The 21,870-nt window shown below is 37.3% G+C and overlaps 1 protein-coding gene across 3 annotated transcripts in view; it reads left to right on the forward strand.

The window, feature by feature from the left end:
- The window catches only part of CPQ (carboxypeptidase Q), a 342,815-nt gene that overhangs the window by 183,710 nt on the left and 137,235 nt on the right, over window positions 1-21,870 (forward strand). For all 3 annotated transcript variants that reach the window (XM_042923470.1, XM_042923471.1, XM_042923472.1), the window contains exon 4: window positions 8,444-8,555. In XM_042923470.1, coding sequence (XP_042779404.1) covers window positions 8,444-8,555 — 112 coding nt within the window. The remainder of the gene's footprint in view (window positions 1-8,443; window positions 8,556-21,870) is intronic.

Below are 21,870 nucleotides of genomic sequence, written 5' to 3' on the forward strand. Positions count from 1 at the left end.
AGATGGGCCTGTCAGGGCTGAAGCCCATTATTAGATCACTTCTTGGCTTCTTCTCTAAGGCCAAATAATGAGAAAACTTTTTTCCTCCTTTTTTTGTAGGTCATATTTTTCAACTATCTAATGATTTTTGTTGTTGAAAATTGGATTGGGGATTTCCTGTGTCTGGAATTGCACTAGGCCTTGAACTTTGCAACCCTGATACTCCTCTTGCTACCTCTTAAAATACACCAAATAAAATGAGACCGAGAGAATGAAGCAGCTGCAAGCAAAGAAAAACGTCACAAAAGCAACAAATAAAAACACTGAGTAGTTGTCTTTCTGGGTATTTTTTCTTTTTTATTGAACAAGACATTTGTAAAATGAAGCATGCTTCAAAGTTAAGTGGGCATTTTGTTTATTGAGGATCAATCAATACGAACTTGGTTAGGTTTAGATAAACACCTATATAATTTATAATTTAAAATGCAGAATGTTAAAAACTAGGCATGCCAAGAAGATTAAGTATGACTTAACTTCTTAGTGGCCCTTTCTTAGCATATCTAGTATCTATATAACTTCCATTTTCTATGGGCATTTGGAGACCATTGCGCCATTATCACGATGGCTTTCAATATGCTGCTGGATAGAAGTAATTTTGATTTTTACATTTATCTTTGATCTGTAGCTGGTTTTACAGGGCATTCTTTCTTTTTCAGATTTTAGTATCAATCTTATGATTGTAAGTAAATGTAGACATTTTCCATATTTGTTTCTTTGCTTTGTAACAGTTGGATTAGGATGAGATATATCTGACCTGTAACATCAGATATATCTCTCTGAGCCCCATGACTTTGAAGATAGGTCTTTAATAACTCTTGCTATTGTTCAACATACACATTTGTAAGACTTTATTTAACATATGTGTATAGCCTAAAAAACAATAATGAAAAGATCACACACGTTCTCACCACTCAGTTTCAGAGAAAGAACACTATCAGTGCCTTAGAAACCCACTCAAATCATCTGCATATGACTCTCTCTGATCAGCTCCTCCTCTCTGCCCCAACCCCCACCTGATATAAGAACTATCCTGATTTTGGTTTACCATTACTTTGCTTTTCTTCGTAATTTTACTATCTTTGTATGCATTGCTAAAGATTATATTCTCTAGTTCAACCAGATTTTGAAATTAAATAATGGAATCATACTCTTCTATTTCTTTTGTGACTTCCTTTTTTGTTCTTGCTTTGCTCCTATATTTTTGTTTTGAGATTCAGTTATGTTGATAGATGCAGCTGTAGGTCATTATCACTATTTTATAATATTCCACTGTATGACTATGCCGCAATTTATTTATCCATTCTGTTGATGGACATTTGGGTTGGTTTTAGTCTGAGGCTTTATGATTGCCTCTATATGACCGTTTTGGTACACGTGTCCCAGAACTCAAGTGCCAGAATTCCTCATATATATGTACCTAAAGTGCAATTGTTGGATTGTGAGATGCACATATGCTCAATTTAATAGGATGTGCCTAATGGTTTTCCTAAATGGCTTTAATAATTTTCTGCTCCTTCCTGCAGTGGATGAGAATTCCTTTTGCTCTCAGCATCCTTGCCAAGACTTCATATTGTTAGATTTAAATTTTTTTTTCCAGTTAGGTACAGAATAGAATTTTTTTGAGGATTTAATTTGCATTTCCCTGATCAATGATGAGGTTGGTCATCTTTTCAAATGCTTTGTATCCATTCATAATTTCTTATATGTGAAATGCCTATTTATGTCTTTTTTCTATTTTCCTGTTGGATTGCTCATCTTTTCTAGTTGAATAGTAGGAATTCCTTATATACATTAAAACCTTGGTTTATGAGCATAATCCGTTCTGGAAACATGCTTGTAGTCCAAAGCACTTGCATACCAAAGCCAATTTCCCCATAAGAAATAATGGAAACTCAGATGATTCATTCCACAGCCCAAAAATATTCACATAAAAATGATTACAATACTGTAATATAATACAAAATAATAAAGAAAATACAAGCTATAAAGAAAAATAAACAAATTAACCTGAACGTACCTTTGAAAACCTTCGTGTGAGGGAGACAAGAGACAGGAGGGTTATTGTGTAGGACGACTTTCACTATCACTAATGGAATCACTGCTATCTATTGGCTCAGTGGAATCTTTTCCTTTTCGAGCAACTTTAACAAGGAACCTATCCAATGATACTTGCTTTTGCCCCCTTTTGAGGATTTCACAGAAATGTGACATTGCATTCATCACCCACAATCCCACAGAGAGAGAAGAACCATTGGCTCAGTTGTGATCATGTGATGTTTGGTGTCACATACTACTTGTATTGCAAGACATCACTCGTTTATCAAGTTAAAATTCATTAGAAATATTTGCTTGTCCTGTGGAACACTCACTGAACAAATTAATCACAATCCAAGGTTTTACTGTATTTTTAATATAAACCACTTTTTGGTTATATTTATTATAAATATCTTCTCCCAACTTGTAGCAACTCCTCTCATTCTGTTATTCTCTTGATTAAGAGGAAGTCTTCATTTTCTTATAGTTGAATTTGTGCATCTTTTCTTGATGCTTTGCATTTGTTGTATCTTGTTGAAGAACACTTCCTCCTCCCCTAAAGACATGAAAATATTTTTCTTTTTCTTACAAAAGTTTTAAGTTTTGACTTCACTTAAGTATTTAGTCCCTTAAATAACTATATTTTTCATTTCCATTTGACTTTGTAACCATAGTTTCCATCTCTCTGATGAAATTTCCCATCTTTTCCACTAGATTTTTAACATATTAATCATAATTATTTTAAACTCCTTGTCTGATATTTTGAATATATGGGCTACATTGGGTCGACAGTATTGTGTTGAATACTGTATTTCCTGAGAATGGATTGTTTTATTTCTTGCCTATTTTATACGTCATAATTTTGATTGCATGCTAGATGTCGTATGTGCCAGAACAGTGGAGCCTGAGGTGAACAGTATGTGAGTGCAAAGGTGCTTACTCCTCTTCTGTCCAGCCATTAGTCTGAGAGTGGATGAGTCCATCTTTCATTGCTGAGCTAGGTTTGGATTTTATCGTCTCTATTCTTACCTTTGGTGCTCACATGTTTCAAATTTCTCTAGCAGTGGGTTGCTGCTACTCTGTTTTTAGTGTAGGGATTGGGTTGCTTGGAGGACTTTTCTCATTATTGTGCTTTATCCTCAGCTTTCAGCAGGCTCTGTATGTTGGCACCACAGCGGGTGTTTCTCTCTGTGCTCCTGCCCTTCCCTCGGCTATAAGCTGTTAATGCTGTGCTTGTTACTCACTGGGGACTCCTGGTGGGGACAGGGTAGTTTCTTGGTTCTCCTGCCCCTAGGTCTCAGCCAGGCTCTGTGTGCCTGAGGACAAGAGTGGGGCTTTCCCAACATTTCTACTCTTCGCAAGCCCCTGTGGAAGCCAAACTTTGCTGTAGTCATGGGAATGAGTATCCCACTCCACTCCGAGCCCTCACCCCAAGGCAGCAGGACTCTGCTTTAAGTCAATGCAGGATTCTAGGTATGAGCAGGTTTCCTGCCCTCCCCAAGAGGCATCCATGCTTTTCCTAGTGTCAGTACAGGGTGGGAGTGCAATTTTCTACCCCTTTCCTTGTAGCCACTGACCTTTGCCCAGGACTGCCCTGCAAGACAGCACTCTCCCTCTCCCGGAGGGGCAGGTGACTTCTTCCTATGAGAGAAGGGCCCAGAAGCAGGTTATGTTTGGCGCCTACCTCCCAATAGTATCTGGTCATCATCTGCACTCCTGCATCACTGAGGCAAGCTCTCTCAGGGCTTCTGCCCTGCTCCCAGTATTTCTTGGGAGTACCTGATGGAGGCCTATGGAAAAGATCTGGAAATTTGGGTACCTAGTGCCTTACATGAGAGGTTTCCAGGTATTCTAAACTCTCATATCAACCCACATTCGCCTTTTCAGAATTTGTTAACCTTTTAGTTGTCTTCCTCATTCCTGCTTTTGTCTGCCACCTCTGTCTGTTGCTGGCACCTGTCCCTCCTGTCTCTGCAAAAGGCCAAGCAACTCATGTGTCCCATCTCTCCTTGAGCTTGTTGTCCTCTGGAATTCAGCGCCTCTGACTGAATCACAATCTGAAATCTCTGATGGGCCTTAAAAAGTTATGCTTTTATAGATCATCCAGATTTCTCTCATTGTTAGGGCAGGCACAGAACACTCCTGTGGCTATCCACCTTTTAGGAGGAAGCACACTGATCTTTCCTCTCCATGCTACCACCACTCTATTTTCTTTCTTTGCCCAGTATTTCTTTATAGCACTTAAAACTACCATCATATCATATTTGTTTATTGTCTGTTTCCCTTACCAGAATGATAATCCCATTAAGATAGAATATTTATTTATTTTTTCATTTCTGCATTTCTGGCCCATAATAGGAACTCAATACAAATTGTTGAATAAATGCATGCAGTGAATGCCAAAGATCATGGCATTTTCTCCAATACCTTGAATTAACTTGCTTTCATAAGAATGTACTTCCACTGAGGCTGTTTTCTCTCCTTGTTCTGCCATATTTTTCATATGTCCCATTTTGATTATGTTCTTACTCATCATTTAATCAGGCAAATCTGTTTGCACTAGTGTCTCCGGATGTACCAGTAATGAAGACGTAAGGGGCTTGTCCTTGAGGCTGCTGTCTGTCTACCCTTGATTTAGTTTATCTCTGCTCTCAGGCCCACAGCTGGCCTGTAAGGGGTTGTGTGCCACGGCTGGTCTTTGTTCATCTTAGCAGGTTCCCATCCGGTGTGTTTCTGCACGGCTGGTCTTTGTTCATCTTAGCAGGTTCCCATCCGGTGTGTTTCTGCCCTTCTGTGGTAGGTTCTCTCTCCCACCGCCCCACCCGACCTCAAGGCCTGAGTCTTTGGTGGTCAAGGCTAATGTGTTCCTCACAAATAAGAAGCTGCATTTCAGATCATCACAGTTCTGCTTCTGCCTTCCTAATTGTTTTGGTGTGCCTGCTATTGCTGCTGTTGTTGTTTTAATAACTTTTACTCTTTGCTAAGTAAACTTTTACTCTGTGCTTGGAAGAGATGGTGGTAAAAAGGAAAGTGGTGGGTGGGGAATTGGTCAGTGCTCTACCTGCCTCGGGGAGCAGCACACAAGAGGAGTAAATAGGTGGGTGTCCCACTTTTCTGTTAGTTCTAGGCCATCCTATTGCACTAAGGGCTCCACATCTGGCAACAGAGGCAGTGAAGGGACTGTGTATTTTCCTGTCTTTTATCAGGTGACTCTTTTTCAAGAAACTAGAGCTTACTGTGTCTCTTGGTAATCTGTTTTTAGTATGTTTGCCTAAATCGGATCCAAATGTATTATAAGTAATGTTTGTTTCTGCCTGACCCTGACACAAGGCATGGTGAGTTTGTATGTTGTACTGGTTTATCCTTTGTGGGACTGCATTAAAGCATGATAATGCAGATACCGTGTTGAATGAGACCTTGTGCATCAGTTTTCTAAAGGCAGTAGAGCTCTTATGATTAGGAAAACTCAAGTTCGTTAAAAATGCTACTGAATTGTCATTACCTACTTTTTATATCAAAATTACAGTTGCTGTCTCACAGTGGCCCCCAATATATTTTCTGATTTTAAAAAACATATTAAAATAAGCTCTTAAAATCTACATGGTTTGTAGTCAATCTTCTTTAGCACTGTGCCAAAGACCTTATTTTATGGGATAACATTTAGTTTCCTATCATTCAAAACCATTTCTCCCATCTTTTAATTATTTATTTAAGTAATAATTCTGGGTTGGATAATGGGGGCATTTTAGAAAACATAAAGAAGTATGATTGTAAAATAACCTCAATTATTCTGAAAGATGAAATAACAGCTGCCTTGGTTTAGTTACTCTTATGTGTTAACTGGGAAAAAGTTCATTAAAACACATTTTGACGCTTTTAATCCACGGGAACTCCAATTTCATTGAGAAAATGGGTCCGAGGATGGTGAGAATGTTGACTAATTGGCTTGTCCATCCCACATGGGATTACACCAACGTCTGAGTCAGAATTTCCTGCTATTGCAGCATGTTTTCTTCTTCATTTTTTTCCTCTTTCCTTAGAAACAATCCATTCGGGTTCATTACATGGCCATTTGTTAGTCTCGTTAGTTACAAGGCATTGTACTTGTTTGTGACTACAATGAAGTCATGCCGGCTGGGTCTGGCTGTGTGTGTATGCAGAGTCAATGGAGGATCCTACAGCTGCCTGGGGAATCAGGCAGTGCAAGGGGTCACCCTGATATTTCAGAACCCAAATCCTGCTTTCCCAAAGTCATGGGGCATTTTTGTTTCATTCATCGAGAAGATTCGTTCAACTTTGGTTTGCTTACTACATGCTGTATATAGATATCAATCTGTTGAACTTTTGAAAACTTTTTATTGGTATGTAATGTTCTCAGAGAAACTGTACAGATCCTAAGTGTGTAACAAGATAAGCTTTTACAAACTGAGCACACCTGTGTAACTGTACCCAGATCAGGAAACAGAATGTGCCCAGCACCCCAGAAGCTCTCCTTCATGTCACTAACCCTTCTCACCTTGGGTAAACATTCTCCTTTCTTTTGATTGTTTTTATATTTTATATACATGGAATTATACATGATATATATTATTTTGTGTCTGGCTTCTTTCATTTCATAATGTTTATGAGATTTATCTCCATTGATCATGTATTGTGTTCGTTCATTATTACTGCTATGTAGTGTTCCATTGATCAGTACAACACAGTTTATTCATTCCTCTGTTAACAGGCATTAAAGTAGTTTCCTTTGGTGGAGGGGGGACAGGGGCCATTATGAACATTCTGAGCATTCTAGTACATCTCTTTTGGTGAAGGTATACATACACACATACATTCCTGTTGGATATATATAGAAGTGGAAGTGTTGGGGCACACACAGGGTGTGTGTATGTTCAGACTCAGTAGATAAATCAGTTTTCCAGAGTGGTTATAAGCACTTACGCTCACACCAACAGTGTGTAAGAGTTCCAATCACTCTATCTCCTCACCAATATTTGACATTTTCTATCTTTTTTATTTTAGTCATTTTGGTGGAAATGTATTGAATGTGGTTTAATTTGTATTTCCTTGATGACAGTGAACCCAAGCACCGTTTTGCTTGCTTATTAGTATTTGTATGCCTATTTTTATGAGTTGTGAATTCAAGTCTTTTGCCCATGTTTTTATAAGTTGACTCCCTCTTTATTTCTGTTTGGTAGGAATTTTTTATATAGTCTGGATATGGTTCCTTTGCTGTGTATATGTATTGTAAATATCTTCTCTTCCTCTGTGGGTTGCCTTTTCACTCTTGTAATGGGGTCTTTTGATGAACAGATACTCCTTATTTTTTAAAAGTTCAGTTTGTTACTTTTTCTTTTATGGTGTGTGCTCTTTGCCTACTCCAAGTTGACAAAACTGTTCTATGCTTTCCTCTAACATCTTTATTTAGATTTGTAATCTATCTGATTTGACATTCATATATTGTGTGAAATAGAGGTCAAGGTACAATTTTTCCGTATGGATAAGCATCACTTAACTTGCTTTGTTTAAAATGTTTTAATGAAATTTAGTTTTATTAAAATATGGTTTCTATTTTCCTGGAGATAACTACTAATGATTCTTGAAAATAATTTAAAACTTTGGTGATTTAAAATTTGTAATATAATCTGTAGACTTATTTAACACTAGTGTAAATTTAATTTTTTTTAAAAGTTCTTTGTCTAACTAGACTGTAGTTTGTAACCCCAGTATATTTATTTATTAACCCCAGAGTGATTTATAGTACACAGATCATAAACTGAGGGTTTATGGGGGGGGGAGGGTGGGGTGGGTGGGTGATGGGTATTGAGGGCACCTGTTGGGATGAGCACTGGGTGTTGTATGGAAACCAATTTGACAATAAATTTCATAATAAAAAATAAAAAATGCTAAAAAAATAATAAAAATAATAAAAAATAAAAAATTATCGTTCTCACTTTTTCATTTGAATTCAGTTCAACACATGTTTATTATATGTCTGCTAGAATTTGGGACAGTTGAGAATATAGTTGAAGTTTTGAGCTCCATTTATGTCATTTAGCTTTTAAGCCATATAATAAAGTTATAAAACATCGGTCAGTAATAAACCATTTCACTTTAGTATTCAAACTTATATTAGTGAAGAGAAGTACAAGGTGAGAATTTTTATTACTGTTAGGATGACCTTACACCCTTTATATAGAGCGTTATACCAGGTTTTCCACTAGTAATGACATAGATCTTTTAAGATGTAAAAATAGAAAAGAAAATATAAAAGTTTCATTTCTATATTTGGAATGACTATGAATGCTTCCTCTTTGATGTCATTTCTGCTTAGTTTTATTTTTTTTTCTCTTTTTATTATTTTTTCTAGGTCGTACTGGTCAGTGGACATCTGGACAGCTGGGACGTGGGGCAGGGTGCCATGGATGATGGCGGTGGAGCCTTTATATCATGGGAAGCACTCTCGCTTATTAAAGATCTTGGTAAATATTTAGAAAGTCATTAACCACTGTATGAGGATCTCAGTAGTGACATGTTTAACTCAACACACAAAATACTGAACAGATTAGTGACTCTAGTATGTTCAGAGATCCTCCTGAGATCTATGTGTTCGTTAGTTTATTCTCAGAAAAGAATGAATTTGTCCCCTTAAAGAAAGAAATTTTTATTCAAGTGTATGCCAGATATCCAAAGTATCAAATATGAGGCACTAGGGAAAAAGAACAAGCAAATAAAACTGTAGCGAATATAACCACATCAGCTGGAGACTATGTAAGGAAACCATGACCAAGTCAAAGAAAAGTCAGCAGCTCCCCCTGCCTCCTTTTCCTTGTTCATCTTAAAGACATTATTAGGCTGTTAGGATAGCTTTACTGCAGCTATCTTTCCATGGCAGAAATCAAAGAGAGCAATGCAGAACTGAAGGAATGATCCTTCAATAAGGACCCACAATAAGGAATCTAGGCTGGAAAACAGGAACTTCCAGGTGAACCTAGAAATGAAGAAGATGGACCGGCATACAAAGGATAAGCTAATAGTAAAGCAGTTTTTGATGACCCTATTTGCACACACAAAAAACATATATTTCCTCTTTGTTTGCTGGTCAAAAAGGTGGATTTTGAGTGAGGTTAGAAATAATGAAACAGTCTGGGGGCGCCTGGGTGGCTCAGTTGGTTATGTGTCCAACTCTTGGTTTGGGCTCAAGTCATGATCTTGCAGTTATGAGATTGAGCCCCAGGTGGAACTCTGCACTGAGTGCAGTGCCTGCTTGAGATTCTCTCTCTCTCTCTCTCTCTCTCTCTCTCTCTCTGTACCCCTCCCCCCCCCACACTCTTTCCCTCTCTAAATAAATAAATAAACTTAGAAAAATAGAAATAATGAAACAATTTGAAGAGTCCCACATCTGAGTTAGGGCAGGGGTGGCTTTAACATGCCTCATCAGCAGAATGTTTTGTCATAACTGTGAAGTAGCCTCAGCTTCATATACAGTAAAGATCAGAGCATCCTTTTTGGTGAAGGCTTTCTATATATATATATATATATATATATATATATATATATATATATGCTTAAATTCATACATTTCTTCCAGTGTTTAATAACCCTTATAATCCTATAAATAAGCCTATTAAATAATTGGCCATATTAACAATAGATTGCTGAAATGGTCTTGCTTAGGCATATCTTTGGTGTGCCATTTTGGTTTATGTCTTACTTGTGTTTTAAAAATGGGGAAATGGAGAGGTGGTTGTGCGTTTTGTACTTCTAAACAGTCCTGTGTCCCTTAGCCTTGATACTACTGACGTTTGGGGCTACATGATTCTTTATTGTGGGTCTGTCTCATGCATGTAGGATGTTTAGCAGCATCCCTGGACTCTATCTACGAGATACCAATAAGCACCATCACCCTCAAGTTTTAACAACCAAAAAGGTCTCCAGACATTGCCAAATATCCCTTGGCAGTTCAGGGGTGGTGGTGGAGGAATGCATAAAATTTCTCCACTAAAATAAACTAATAAAAAAAAATCACTAAGAGACCTGAATACAGGACATTTTTTTTTTTTTAGAGAGAGAAAATGAACTCATTGGAAACCTTACATTCTATGCACTTACACTTTGAACACTTCCATACTGAACACCTACTGTATGAAAGCACTCGGTAAAATCTGGACATACAGAAAGGTTTAAAACATGTCCTCTGTTCTTAAGAACGCTTAGAATAGAATTGGAACATACACAAGCACCTACACATATAGGTGCCAGTATAGACATAATTTCAAGGCCTGCTTTTAGAATTGTGTTAGGTTTGAGAGAGATGAATTGTCCAGCAAACAAAACCCAAAAACATACATTCCTTCAGAGAAGATCTGGGGTACTCTATGTGTGAATCCTCTCCTCCTTCCCTTAAAAATATTCCCTTGGTGGTCTGTTCTCTCTGTCCTTACCTTCACTCCGGAATGAAGTGGGTTCTAGACGTGAGGCAGGCAGATATCAAACATTTCCCTCTTTATAGGGCCCAGATATGCGTTTGGGAAGTTGATTTTCTTTTGATGTGTTCAGCCAGCTTGATTAGAAACAAAGTGGTATAGCAAAGAGAGAACCAGACCCATCTGAATCAGAGTTTACGTCACTCTGTGCCTCAAACTGCTTTTTTGGCCTCAGGCAGGTCATTTGAACTCTCTGGTCTTAATTTTCTTTATCTCTTTTAACTGTAAGCTTCCAGAATATTTTATCTGCTTTAGATGGGAATAAAAATGATGTCTTCTCTAGGCTTTGAATCTAACATTTTTAGTATTCAGCATGGAATCCTAAATCACCATTAATTGAGTTGGATTCAGTTGCATGGATGAATGTAACATCATGCAAAGGTGGATTAAGTATTTTTTTTCAACACTGACTTCAGTTGCTTTTGATAGCTAGTAAATAGCCTCCTTCAATTCAAGACTTAACTCTCCTATAGGTTTCTGAAAACCTATGAAGAAACCTATGTTTATTCATGTAAACATATGAAAACAAACTCTAAAATAAAGAGTAATATTTCTTTTGAATAGGTGTTAAGAGGTAGCATGACATACTGTTAAAAAGCATAGGACTATGGAGCCAGACTGCCTGAGTTCATATCCTGGCTCTGCATTTACAAAGTGTGTGGCTTTTGCCTTTCTGTGCCTCAGTTTTCTCATCTGTGAAATTGGGATAATAATGTTCCTAACTCATACAGTTGCTTTGAAAACTAAATAGTCTACTCACGTAATGTACTTAGAATAGTGTCTGATCCAACCGAGTACTCAATAAATGTTAACTTTTATTATTTAATAAGCGTAACTCTGACAGTACTATATTTTTTTATGTAAAGGAGAATGATAATTTTTCTTACCCTTAGCCCCATTAGTAAATATATTGCTTCTTCACTTAATATGTTAGTTAAACTCATGTAACTCTAGGTCCAGCTGCTATGGTATACCTAAATATGCTTTCTCTTTACTATTTAAGCTGCTATCTCTTATATGATGGAAACCCAGTGACTCCTTCACTTTTTTCTACTTTCATACTACATTTTCAGGCATCTGAATTTCTCCTTGTCACTTCCTGCTTAGGTCAAATGCCCAGTGCCATCTCTGTGCCTCACTTCCTGTGATTGTGCCCACTGAGTCTTACTCTTTAAAGTTAAAATTAGATTGTGAATTTCTATTTGTAGATTGCCTATGTGCTTTAATACAAAGAGCTGGGTCCAACATGTGACATATGAGTTCTAGTTGAAAATAACTGGTACACATGAACAAGAAATAGGACTTTGGGAAATGGGTTCATAATTATATTACTTAACTATATTAAGCCCAAACTATTTAAGTGGTGAAGTATGAAAACTCTCTGGCAGTCTCTTTTTCAAGGAAAGTAACTTCTTTTGGCTGCTGTTCCTTGGACGATATGTCATGCAGCACGCGTGTATGTCAAAGTCCTACAGTGGGGCTTGTGAATTTGAATGTTGGTCAAGCAGGGATTTCTGATATTTAGGAATATAGTTCTAAGGTCCATCCTTCCCTCCTTATCTCTTTTCCTTTGTTCTCTTCTTTTACTATTATTATAGGTTCACTCTTTTGCCCAGGCCCTCAGCTAAAACTATATTCAATTAATCTAACAGAAGAGATATTTGTGCTTTCCAAATATAATCAGTCATTCCTGTGTAACTGTCAACAGAAGGCTATTTGCTATGAAATGCTATTGAATACTTCTTTGTGTTTGTGGTTTACTGGACTTGAAACTGTTTATTTGAAATGTCATTTCCTGGAATGTTCTGGTGTCAGTGAACAAAGCCTATGGCAAAGGATCCTATGCTTCAGAATGTTCATTTGGCACTTGAAAAATAAACCACCATCCATCCCCAAATTCTTCCAAATTTACCATTTTCTGTGAAGTTAGAATTTTGAGTGTTTAGGCCTAAACAAAGGGAAAAGATCAGAAGTAATAGCACTACTGGGTTGTTGAAATGAGGAATATGTGTGAAACATCTTTCTAGAGAAATTTCAACGTGAGCATCCTGATTGTGATTATTACAGAGCTTGAGAGTCTATGTGTTAGAAAAATATTTTATTTGTAAATTCCTTCACTGGTTCACTCAACAAATACTCACGGTGCTCTGGCCTGCACGTCAGTGAGTGCCAGATGCCTTGTACCAAAGAGGAATGAGACGTGGTCCTTGAAGGCCTTGAAGTGAGAGAGACATTGAATTCAAAAATTGCCATGAAACTGTTTTAAGTTCTTTAATTGAAGGATGTACAAACTGCTTTGGGCACCTAGGAGCGGGAGGGATTGGTATGGCTTAGCTGGGTCAGAGCACCTTCACAAAGGTGATAGTTAAGCTTTCTTTTATAAAGATAAATAGAAATTCCTGAAGCAAAAGGGGCACAATGAAGAATTCCCAGGAGAGCACAGAGCCTCCAGGCCTGCACATCATTAAAAATGAGGAAGAAATTGTTGACAGTAGCAGTGTTGGGATAGTAAGGGAAGAGAGGATTTGCAAAATTGCAGGAAATGTTCACTTTTTATTTAGTATTTTTAATAACATTACATTTTTGTATAGTAAGAAGTTGTGATTTTAGTAATCAGGGGAAAAAAAACCCCTCAAAAGCCAAAAGAAAGATTCTTGGCATTGCCATTATCATAAACATTGTTTTAACAGGAACAACAGAGCAGAAGTAGGAAGTAGGAAGAGTTATGCAGGAGCCGTCAAGCCCTCCCGGCCCAGAAGTACACAAGGGCACACAGCCACATGCATGCCAAGGCTTTGGAGTAGTCAGAGCTTTAAGTACCCATTTCGAGTGCAGTGGGTTCTCTCTTAGAGGGATGCATACATCCAGTGAGAGGATTTCTTTCTCTCCTGTCAAACCTCCCTTGAAAAATTCCCAGGCGGTCCAATCCAGAATAACCAAGCAAGGGAAATGAACAGCTTCCAATGAGATGGAAACCTAAAAGTTAGAGCTAGAGACAGCTAGAGCCCTGAAGCCAACTTGACACCTGCCCAGACTAAAAAGGCAATCCCACTTGGAAAGGACCTCCTCCCTGCCCTGGGCTTAGCCATACCTCTGAGTATAATAACTGTTCTAAAAGCTAACATCTACGGAATATTACTGTGTTGTGGACATCGTGTTAAGTACTCCACTATGCACACGCTCTCTTTTCTTCTGGACAACTCCAAGGTGTGGATACACTTGTTATATCCATTTTACAGAAGAGGAAACTGAAGCAAAGAAAAGTATCCTGTTCAAGGTCACAGAGCTATCACATAAAAAATTTCAATCCAGGCAGCCTGACTCCTTACTCGTATGTACTTTGTAATACTGTTTTACTGGAACAGCATGGCTAGTCTATTTCTAGGAACACTCATCCTCAGGATATTGAGACATTATGTTAAAAAAAAAAGTGTCTGATAGTCAAATAAATTTAGGAAACACCCTGGGTAATTTCTTCATTCATCTGAAAACATTTGTTGGGAGAGTATTCAAATTCATGGATAGAGTATGCTTTGGGAAACACTGCTCTGGGGCATTATTGGTGTTGACAGAACTGACCAAGAATCCAAGAATGCAGGCTCAGGTACGCTTTATGGAACTGAGTACAAAAAGCCTTGGATTGATTTTCATTCCAGATTTTCTAGGCTGTATTTGGGATCTGTGGTTGCCTGAATATTGACAAGATAGAACTATTCAATGCTTCCCTAATTGGCATAGTAGAGACTGTTCTTGTATTTCTTCTTGAAGAGCATTTGTACCCATGTGCAAACTCTATGCAACAACTAACTTCTTCTCCATGCTCTCTGAGCCTATTTTATTTAAATGAATATGGTATTATCAGAAATGTTTGACATGTGCTAAGGGCTCTCCCTTCCAGGTTTTTCTGTGGCTCCAGAGGAATCAGAATTTGGTAGCATTTTTTTTTCCTAGAAGGAATTTTTGTCTTCAAACATGCCACAAACTCTCTGTCCTCTCACTTCGGATGCTCTTCCTCTGTAATTATTTTTGTGAACACAAGAAGGGTGACTGGTAGGTATCCTCTGGGATAAGTATCCTCTTAAAATCACTGATCCTCAAAACCTTTGGGGAATGATACATCTGCTGCGGAACTGTCTAAAAAATTAGCTTAAGTCTTAGAAAAAAAAACTTTCCCTCCCAACATTAAATTTAATTTTTATTAATTTAAATTTTAATGTCTAGATGGTGGTTTGCCTTCTTCTGAACAAATTTTGGTCTTGACTTTTTATAACTGTATTTAACAAGACAAATACCTAGAACAGTAGAAGAATTAGACTCTAAGAATTTGCTTGCTCTTTTTCCTTTTTTAAAATTTTACTTCTAGGGGCGCCTGGGTGGCTCAGTCGGTTGGGCGGCCGACTTCGGCTCAGGTCATGATCTCGCGGTCCGTGAGTTCAAGCCCCGCGTCGGGCTCTGTGCTGACAGCCCAGAGCCTGGAGCCTGTTTCGGATTCTGTGTCTCCCTCTCTCTGACCCTCCCCCATTCATGCTGTCTCTTTCTGTCTCAAAAATAAAATAAATGTTAAAAAAAAATTAAAAAAAAAATTTTACTTCTAAAAGTAGCTTTACTGTCATGGGCATTCATAGCCTCTTCTCATGGTTTTTTTGAGGATGATCTTCTCATTTTTTTTATTTAGGTATGTTATTTCCTCTAGTGACAAGTTATATAGTGTCTGGCTTTACCGTAAGACCTGTAGCAGATACGTATTTTTTTTCAGCTTAGAATTGCTGAGAACTTTTCCTGAGTTTTAATCACGTTTGTAAGTTTCACTAAAATACTTAGCATCTTTACATCTCATTAGCTAACACAGACATTTCCACTGACATGTGTAAAATGACAAACTGTATGTAGATTGATCTTCAAAATGTTTCCATGAGATAAAGTGAAATGAATCACTTAGAATTTCTTCTGCCTGTTAGTTTGGATGTGATATGGGAGATTCAGTAGTCATTTTAGAACCTTAGGCTGCATGAATACTGCTGTTACTATTTTATCCGTTAGTTAGAATATACCATTTCTATGTAAAAGTAGACAAAACCCAGGCCCAGTGGCTTACAAATTGTGAGCAGTCCTTCCTGTCTGACAGAGTCTGGAAGGATAGCCGATGAACACTGTGAGACGAAGGTCTCATGGGACCCCTTTCTCCACAGCGTGCTCAGCTTCCTCCCCCACATCTGCTTTGATTTGGCCCACATGCCTTAGAAAGTTAAGAAATGTAGTGTTGTTAGAGGAATCGGAAGCTTTGGTATTATTTATCCTGGAGAAGAAGGACTATGGGAAGACTTAATGATGGTATGCTTAGTGCCCCAGTGGATTTCCTCCCACCCAAGAATGGGATCTGTAGAAGTCCAGGGTGGGACTGTCTGGGAAATGTAGGCTACTTCATTAAAACAGTATCATCACAGTATTGCACAAATTGGCTCACAAGGAGATCTCCTATTTCAGTAATAAATATTGAACATCTATTTCATGCCAGCCAAATAAAATGGATAGACCACAAGTCCTTCCATGAAGGAACTCCTCGTCAGGCAGCAATAGCATCACATGCTATTTGAGACATTTGAGCTGAGCCTTGAAAGGGTGGGAGGTAGGAGAATAAAGGACAAAATTAGAGCTCACAGAAGTACATAGTTTGAGGAGTGGAGGCTGTTTCTATAAGTCTAGAGCAATAGATGAGTGAAGAGCGACTGGAAATGAGTCAAATGAAAGGTAAGGGTCAGTTTGTCAGGGACACTAGATGCAAAGCTAAAGTTTGCTAAGGCCAAGGGAGCCATTGAGCATTTTAAGCATGGGATTGACATGATAGGACTTCTTTCTAAAATAAAGATATCAGGTAGATGTTATCCTTCAACTTATAAAGAAGTACAGTGAACAGAATGGAGACACAGGAAGATGGACTGGGGAGATCCCAGCTATACAGAGTCTGGAAAACCACAACTTTGGAATTACAATTTTGTTTGCTATGGGGCTAACAAGCCAGTTTCTACCTCTCTATGCTAAATATACCAAAGAGGAAGTGATGGGGTTTCCAGAGATGTTGTGTTCTTCGCCTACACACTTCTCTGCATCATGCTAATGCTGCATTTTGCAAAAAACTGTGGTTTTCCCAGCTTAGAATGAATTCTGTTCCAGTAAACTTGCCCAGAAAAAGAAATCTGCAAACAAACAAGAAAATATGCTATAAACGTCTGATTGGACCTTTATGGTTAAATGGATTTTTTCAATGTTCCTGGCAGACAAAGGTTAATTTAATTCAAACTTAGGCTCTTCCAATTCTGTGGACATTCTCAAAATCAAGCTCTAGGAATGGAAAATTTCTACCAAGTGTGTGATAGCAACGACAGGCTAAATAAAGTATTGAAAGAAGTTGACTGTTAAGGCGCCTGGGTAGCTCAGTTGGTTAAGCATCTGACTTTTGATTTTGCCTCGGGTCATGATCTTGTGGTTTTGAGTTCGAACCCTGTGTTGAGCTCTGTGCTGACAGCGTGGAGCTTGCTTGGGATTCTGTCTCTCTCTCTGCCGCTCCCCTGTGCTCTCTCTCTCTCTCTCTCTCTTACTCTGTCTTTCAAAAATAAATAAACTTTAAAAACATGTTGGCTATTATTAGATTATTTGTAATACTGCTAATGCCCTCCTCATATTGGATCATCATTATTGATGAGCTGATATTCAGCCCATGTCCTTGCAAGACGCCAGCATCCCCAGGCTATACCACGTGACCCAGGTCTCATGGACTTTTCAAGTCTTTAAATCTCCTTCCTTACTCCTTAAATAACTCAAAATCTGCAGATAAATGAGAGGCAGCCTATATAGCAAAATAAGTGTGTTAAGAGTATCTTAGATTCCAGTCTTTCTATGCTACTTAGTAGCTGTATTATGTTGGACAAATTATTTAACCTTTTAGATCTCACTTTTCCCTTCCTTACAATAGGAGAAGTGTAATCCTGAGTAGTTGAGAGGATAATTTGAAATAATTTAGACAGTGTCTGGCCCCTACTAGGTCATCAATAATAATAACTATTTCATTGGATACTAATTGCCAAAACAACAAGGGTGGATATTTCAGCAAAGGATATAATCTCAGGATTGACTCTGTCTGTCTATATCTTGTTTCATAGTCCAGCTGGGGTCAGAGACGTCCCCAGAGCAGAGAAGCCCTCATAATAAAAGAATAGCAGATTCCGATGAGCCAAACTGAAACCATCATCCCAGTATAGCCACCATCCACGTGTATACAGGACTGATTCTCTTCTCACTGTTACAGAGAAGGTCACTTAATAGATTCTTCATAAATGTGATGCAGAATTAAAATAACACTCACAGGACATGGGAATGGAAAGATCTTTACCTTTTCCTGTCCCCTTTGTTCTCACTGCTAATGTCTCTAACCTAGGAACACTGTATATACAAAGTTTTATAATAAACCTAAAGAAAAAAATGGTAAAAACAGGAAATGGCTGTTGAGGGCAACATAATTTGCTACAAAGTAAGTGGTTTGAAATGTAGGGAAAAAATCAAGGCGGAAAAAACAAAGAATCAAATCTAGTGTTTACTGTTTACAATTTACCCTGGTGGCTGAGTTCTCAAGAAATCTTTCTATTTTTAATATAATCAAAACCCTAAAATCTCCACGCATTCTCAGAAGATCCTCATGCATTAGAAAACTGTGGATGATGACCACTGATGCCTGTATGATCATTCTTTCTGAGTGGCATCTTTTAAAAGGAATATATTTAAAATGTATTTAAAACTATTCTGACTTATTGCTTTGGTTAATGTGTGGGAAAATATAATTAAGAAGTGTTTCAAAGGCTATATTTCTCTTCTCATCACCATAGACCATATATCCATTAGCTATCCCAAATTCACTTGTTTCAGGCAGCATGTTAGAACAAAGAAATATTTTATGAAGTGCTTCATTCTAGAATTACTCCTTTTCTGAAAGAGGAAAGTGTGAATTCATCTTTTATAGTTGAATAATTTTAGATAAAATAATTTGAAGGCCATTTTGGCCACAAATAAAGAGTTAGAGGAATTTTTAAATTGATTGACTTTTTGGAACTTTATTATATTTATTGCAAAAAACAGTGGCTCAATTTATGAAGCAGGGATTTTTGATAAAAATGCAAAATATATGCCAAAAGAACGCTGTGCTCTATATTTTCATATAATAAACACATTAATTGAACAATATAGCAACAAACACTACTTGAATATTTGAGAGAAAGGAGAGAACCAGTATTTATGGAATATCTCCAATGTGTCTGTTACATTATATGACCTTTTTAAATCCTGAAAACAGCCCTCCAAGGTATGTCTTTATCATCTCTGGCAGATCACTGGGCCTATTTGGGCCTTAGTTCCTTATTAGGAAAATAAATGACAATATGCTTGCAGGGCTGTTGTATGAATCAAACATAATATAAACAAACACCTATCTATCAAAATTGCAACAATGAAAAATCCATGGCATGTAATGTTGAAGAAAATGTTAGTGGCAATGTTGCTACTGATGATGACCATCTCATGAAATTCGTCATCTTGGAATTCAAATAGAGCACTTTGGGGAAGAAGTAATTTTGGATATAGGCAGACAAGGTAACCTTAAAGTGGCTGCCGTAAGAAAATACTTCAGTAGTATCCTATGTTCCATATCAGTAATATCTGTTTGCTAATTACAAATATATATAACATTTCAGGGGGTGGGGGGTATTTTTTGTTTTTTTAAGAATTGACAGTAACAAGGAGTACCCTTGCTTTAGGATGTAAAGTAGGTACAGAGCCTGCTATACCAAGCTCTGAGCTCAGTGCTGTATATATAGTTCTCACTGAGTCTAGAAGGCAGGAATTACTATTATCCCTTCTACAGATGAAGGGCCTAAGGCTGATGTTACTTACAACTCACAAAAGTAGAAAATCTCATTTCTTTTTCTTTTGTAATTTTTTTTAATGTTTATTTATTTTTGAGACAGAGAGAGACAGAGCATGAACGGGGGAGGATCAGAGAGAGAGGGAGACACAGAATCTGAAACAGGCTCCAGGCTCTGAGCTGTCAGCACAGAGCCGGACGCGGGGCTCTAACTCATGGACTGTGAGATCATGACCTGAGCTGAAGTTAGACGCTTAACCGACTGAGCCACCCAGGTGCCCCTCATTTCTTTTTCTTAATGTTTCTCTTTAAATTTTTTCTTTGCCCACTTTTTTTTTTTTTAACTGAAAAAGACTTCAAATATTTGGAAAACAACATAGAAAATAAACACTGACATATCCTCCGCTCAGATTTCATAAATGTTAATAATTTCAAATATTTCTTTCAGATCCTTAATTTAAAAGAAATAAAAAATCATCAATACAGTTGAAACCTGTTTTGTACCTCTCCATGGTCCACCCCCTTCTCTCTTTATGGTTTTAACAAGTGTTCTGATTATTAACATTATCCTGTAAGTGTGTATATCCAAAAACAATATCATACAGTTTTTGTGATTTTGAATTTACCTAAATGATGTTTTTTTCTTCTGTATTTGGGTTTACTCAATTTTATTTATTTCTTCTTTCTTCTTGAAGTGAGTGTTTATTAACTGTCAGTCATTAACTGCCAATATAATTTTCTAACATGCATTTCTCTCTAAGCACTTATGTAACTACTTTCCACAGTTTTGAAATAATGCCTTCATGGCCATCCAGTTAAATACATTGGAATTTTCATTATGAATTCTTCTTTGAGCCTTTAAATCATTACAGCTTTCTTTAAGTTTCCCAAAGTATGAAGTTATTATGGAGTTATTCAGTTCCAATTTTGTTACATAGTGATTGTTAAACATGGTTTACAGAATACCAGTTATTTGAAATTCATTGAAACAGAATGTTGGTTTATTACATGGTCAGTCTTTCTTAATATAATTTATTGTCAAATTGGTTTCCATACAACACCCAGTGCTCATCCCGACAAGTGCCCTCCTCAATGCCCATCACCCACTTTCCCCTTTCCTCCACCCGCATCTACCCTTAGTTTGTTCTCAGTCCTTAAGAGTCTCTTATGGTTTGTCTCCCTCCCTCTCTGTAACTTTTTTTCCCCCTTATCCTCCCCCTTTAAAAAAATGTATTGTGTTGACTTGAAAAGAATATACAGACTCCTTTCCCCAGGAATAAGGTTGCACATATGATCATTAGAGCAATCTTATTAATCATGCTCTTCAAAACTAATGTATCATTACTAGTTTTTTATCTGTTTGATGTTTTTGAGAAAAGTATTTTAAAAGTTTGCACTAGGATTTCTCCTTGAATTTCTATCAGCTTGGCTTATATAATTTCAGGTTTTGTTGCTTTATATAGTTGAGCCCTAAGACCTTTATCTTTAATAATGATTTTTCCATGCAAGTCTATTTTATCTTATATTAATATCATTGAACCAACTTTCTTTTGGTTACTCTTTCTATTCCTTTCTTTATCTAAGTCATGTGTTTTAGTTGATTCTGCTGTAAACAGTTTAAAGTTAGATTTTTTTCCCTTTAAAAAAAATTTTTTTAATATTTATTTATTTTTGAAGGAGAGAGAGAGAGAGAGAGGCAGAGAGAAAGGGAGACATAGAATCCAAAGCAGGCTCTAGGCTCTGAAGCAGGCTCTAGGCTCTCAGCACAGAGCCCAACACGGGGCTTGAACTCAGGAACTGTGAGATCATGAGCTGAAGTCGGACACTTAACGGACTGAGCCACCCAGGCGCCCCTATAGTTAGATTTTTAAATATTGAATCTTGCAATATCATTTAACAAGGATGTTTGTTGCGTTTATCATGATTACTTATATTTTACCAATTTCCCCCCTTTTTTCTATTAAGGTTGTTACTTTTGTTTTTTGTTTTTTGTTTTTTGTTTTTTTGCTTTTTATTAGATTCATTGTTTTTTCTTTCACTCTCTCCCTGTCTTTCCTTCCACTATTTGGCAACTTGCATGTTTTCTATTCTTTTGGTGGTTATTATTAAAATGTTACATGTATGTATGTCTGAATTAAATAATACAGCAATGATAAATTGCTCCAATATATCCCCTTTGATCATGTATATTATTGTTGACTAGCGTTTTAGTTATGCCTTACTTCTAAACCTTCTCCAGGTTTATTATTATTTGGTTATTATATTTTGGCTTTGCCACTTACTAGGTGTGCTACCTTTCAAGTTGTGTAAAGGTGCCATGCCTCAGTTTCCTCATATATATAATGGAGATTATAATCATATCTACCTATAGGTTTATTATGGTAATTAAATGAGCTAGTTCTG

Source organism: Panthera leo, chromosome F2 (genome assembly GCF_018350215.1).
Source record: "Panthera leo isolate Ple1 chromosome F2, P.leo_Ple1_pat1.1, whole genome shotgun sequence".
Taxonomy (NCBI): Eukaryota; Metazoa; Chordata; class Mammalia; order Carnivora; family Felidae; genus Panthera; species Panthera leo.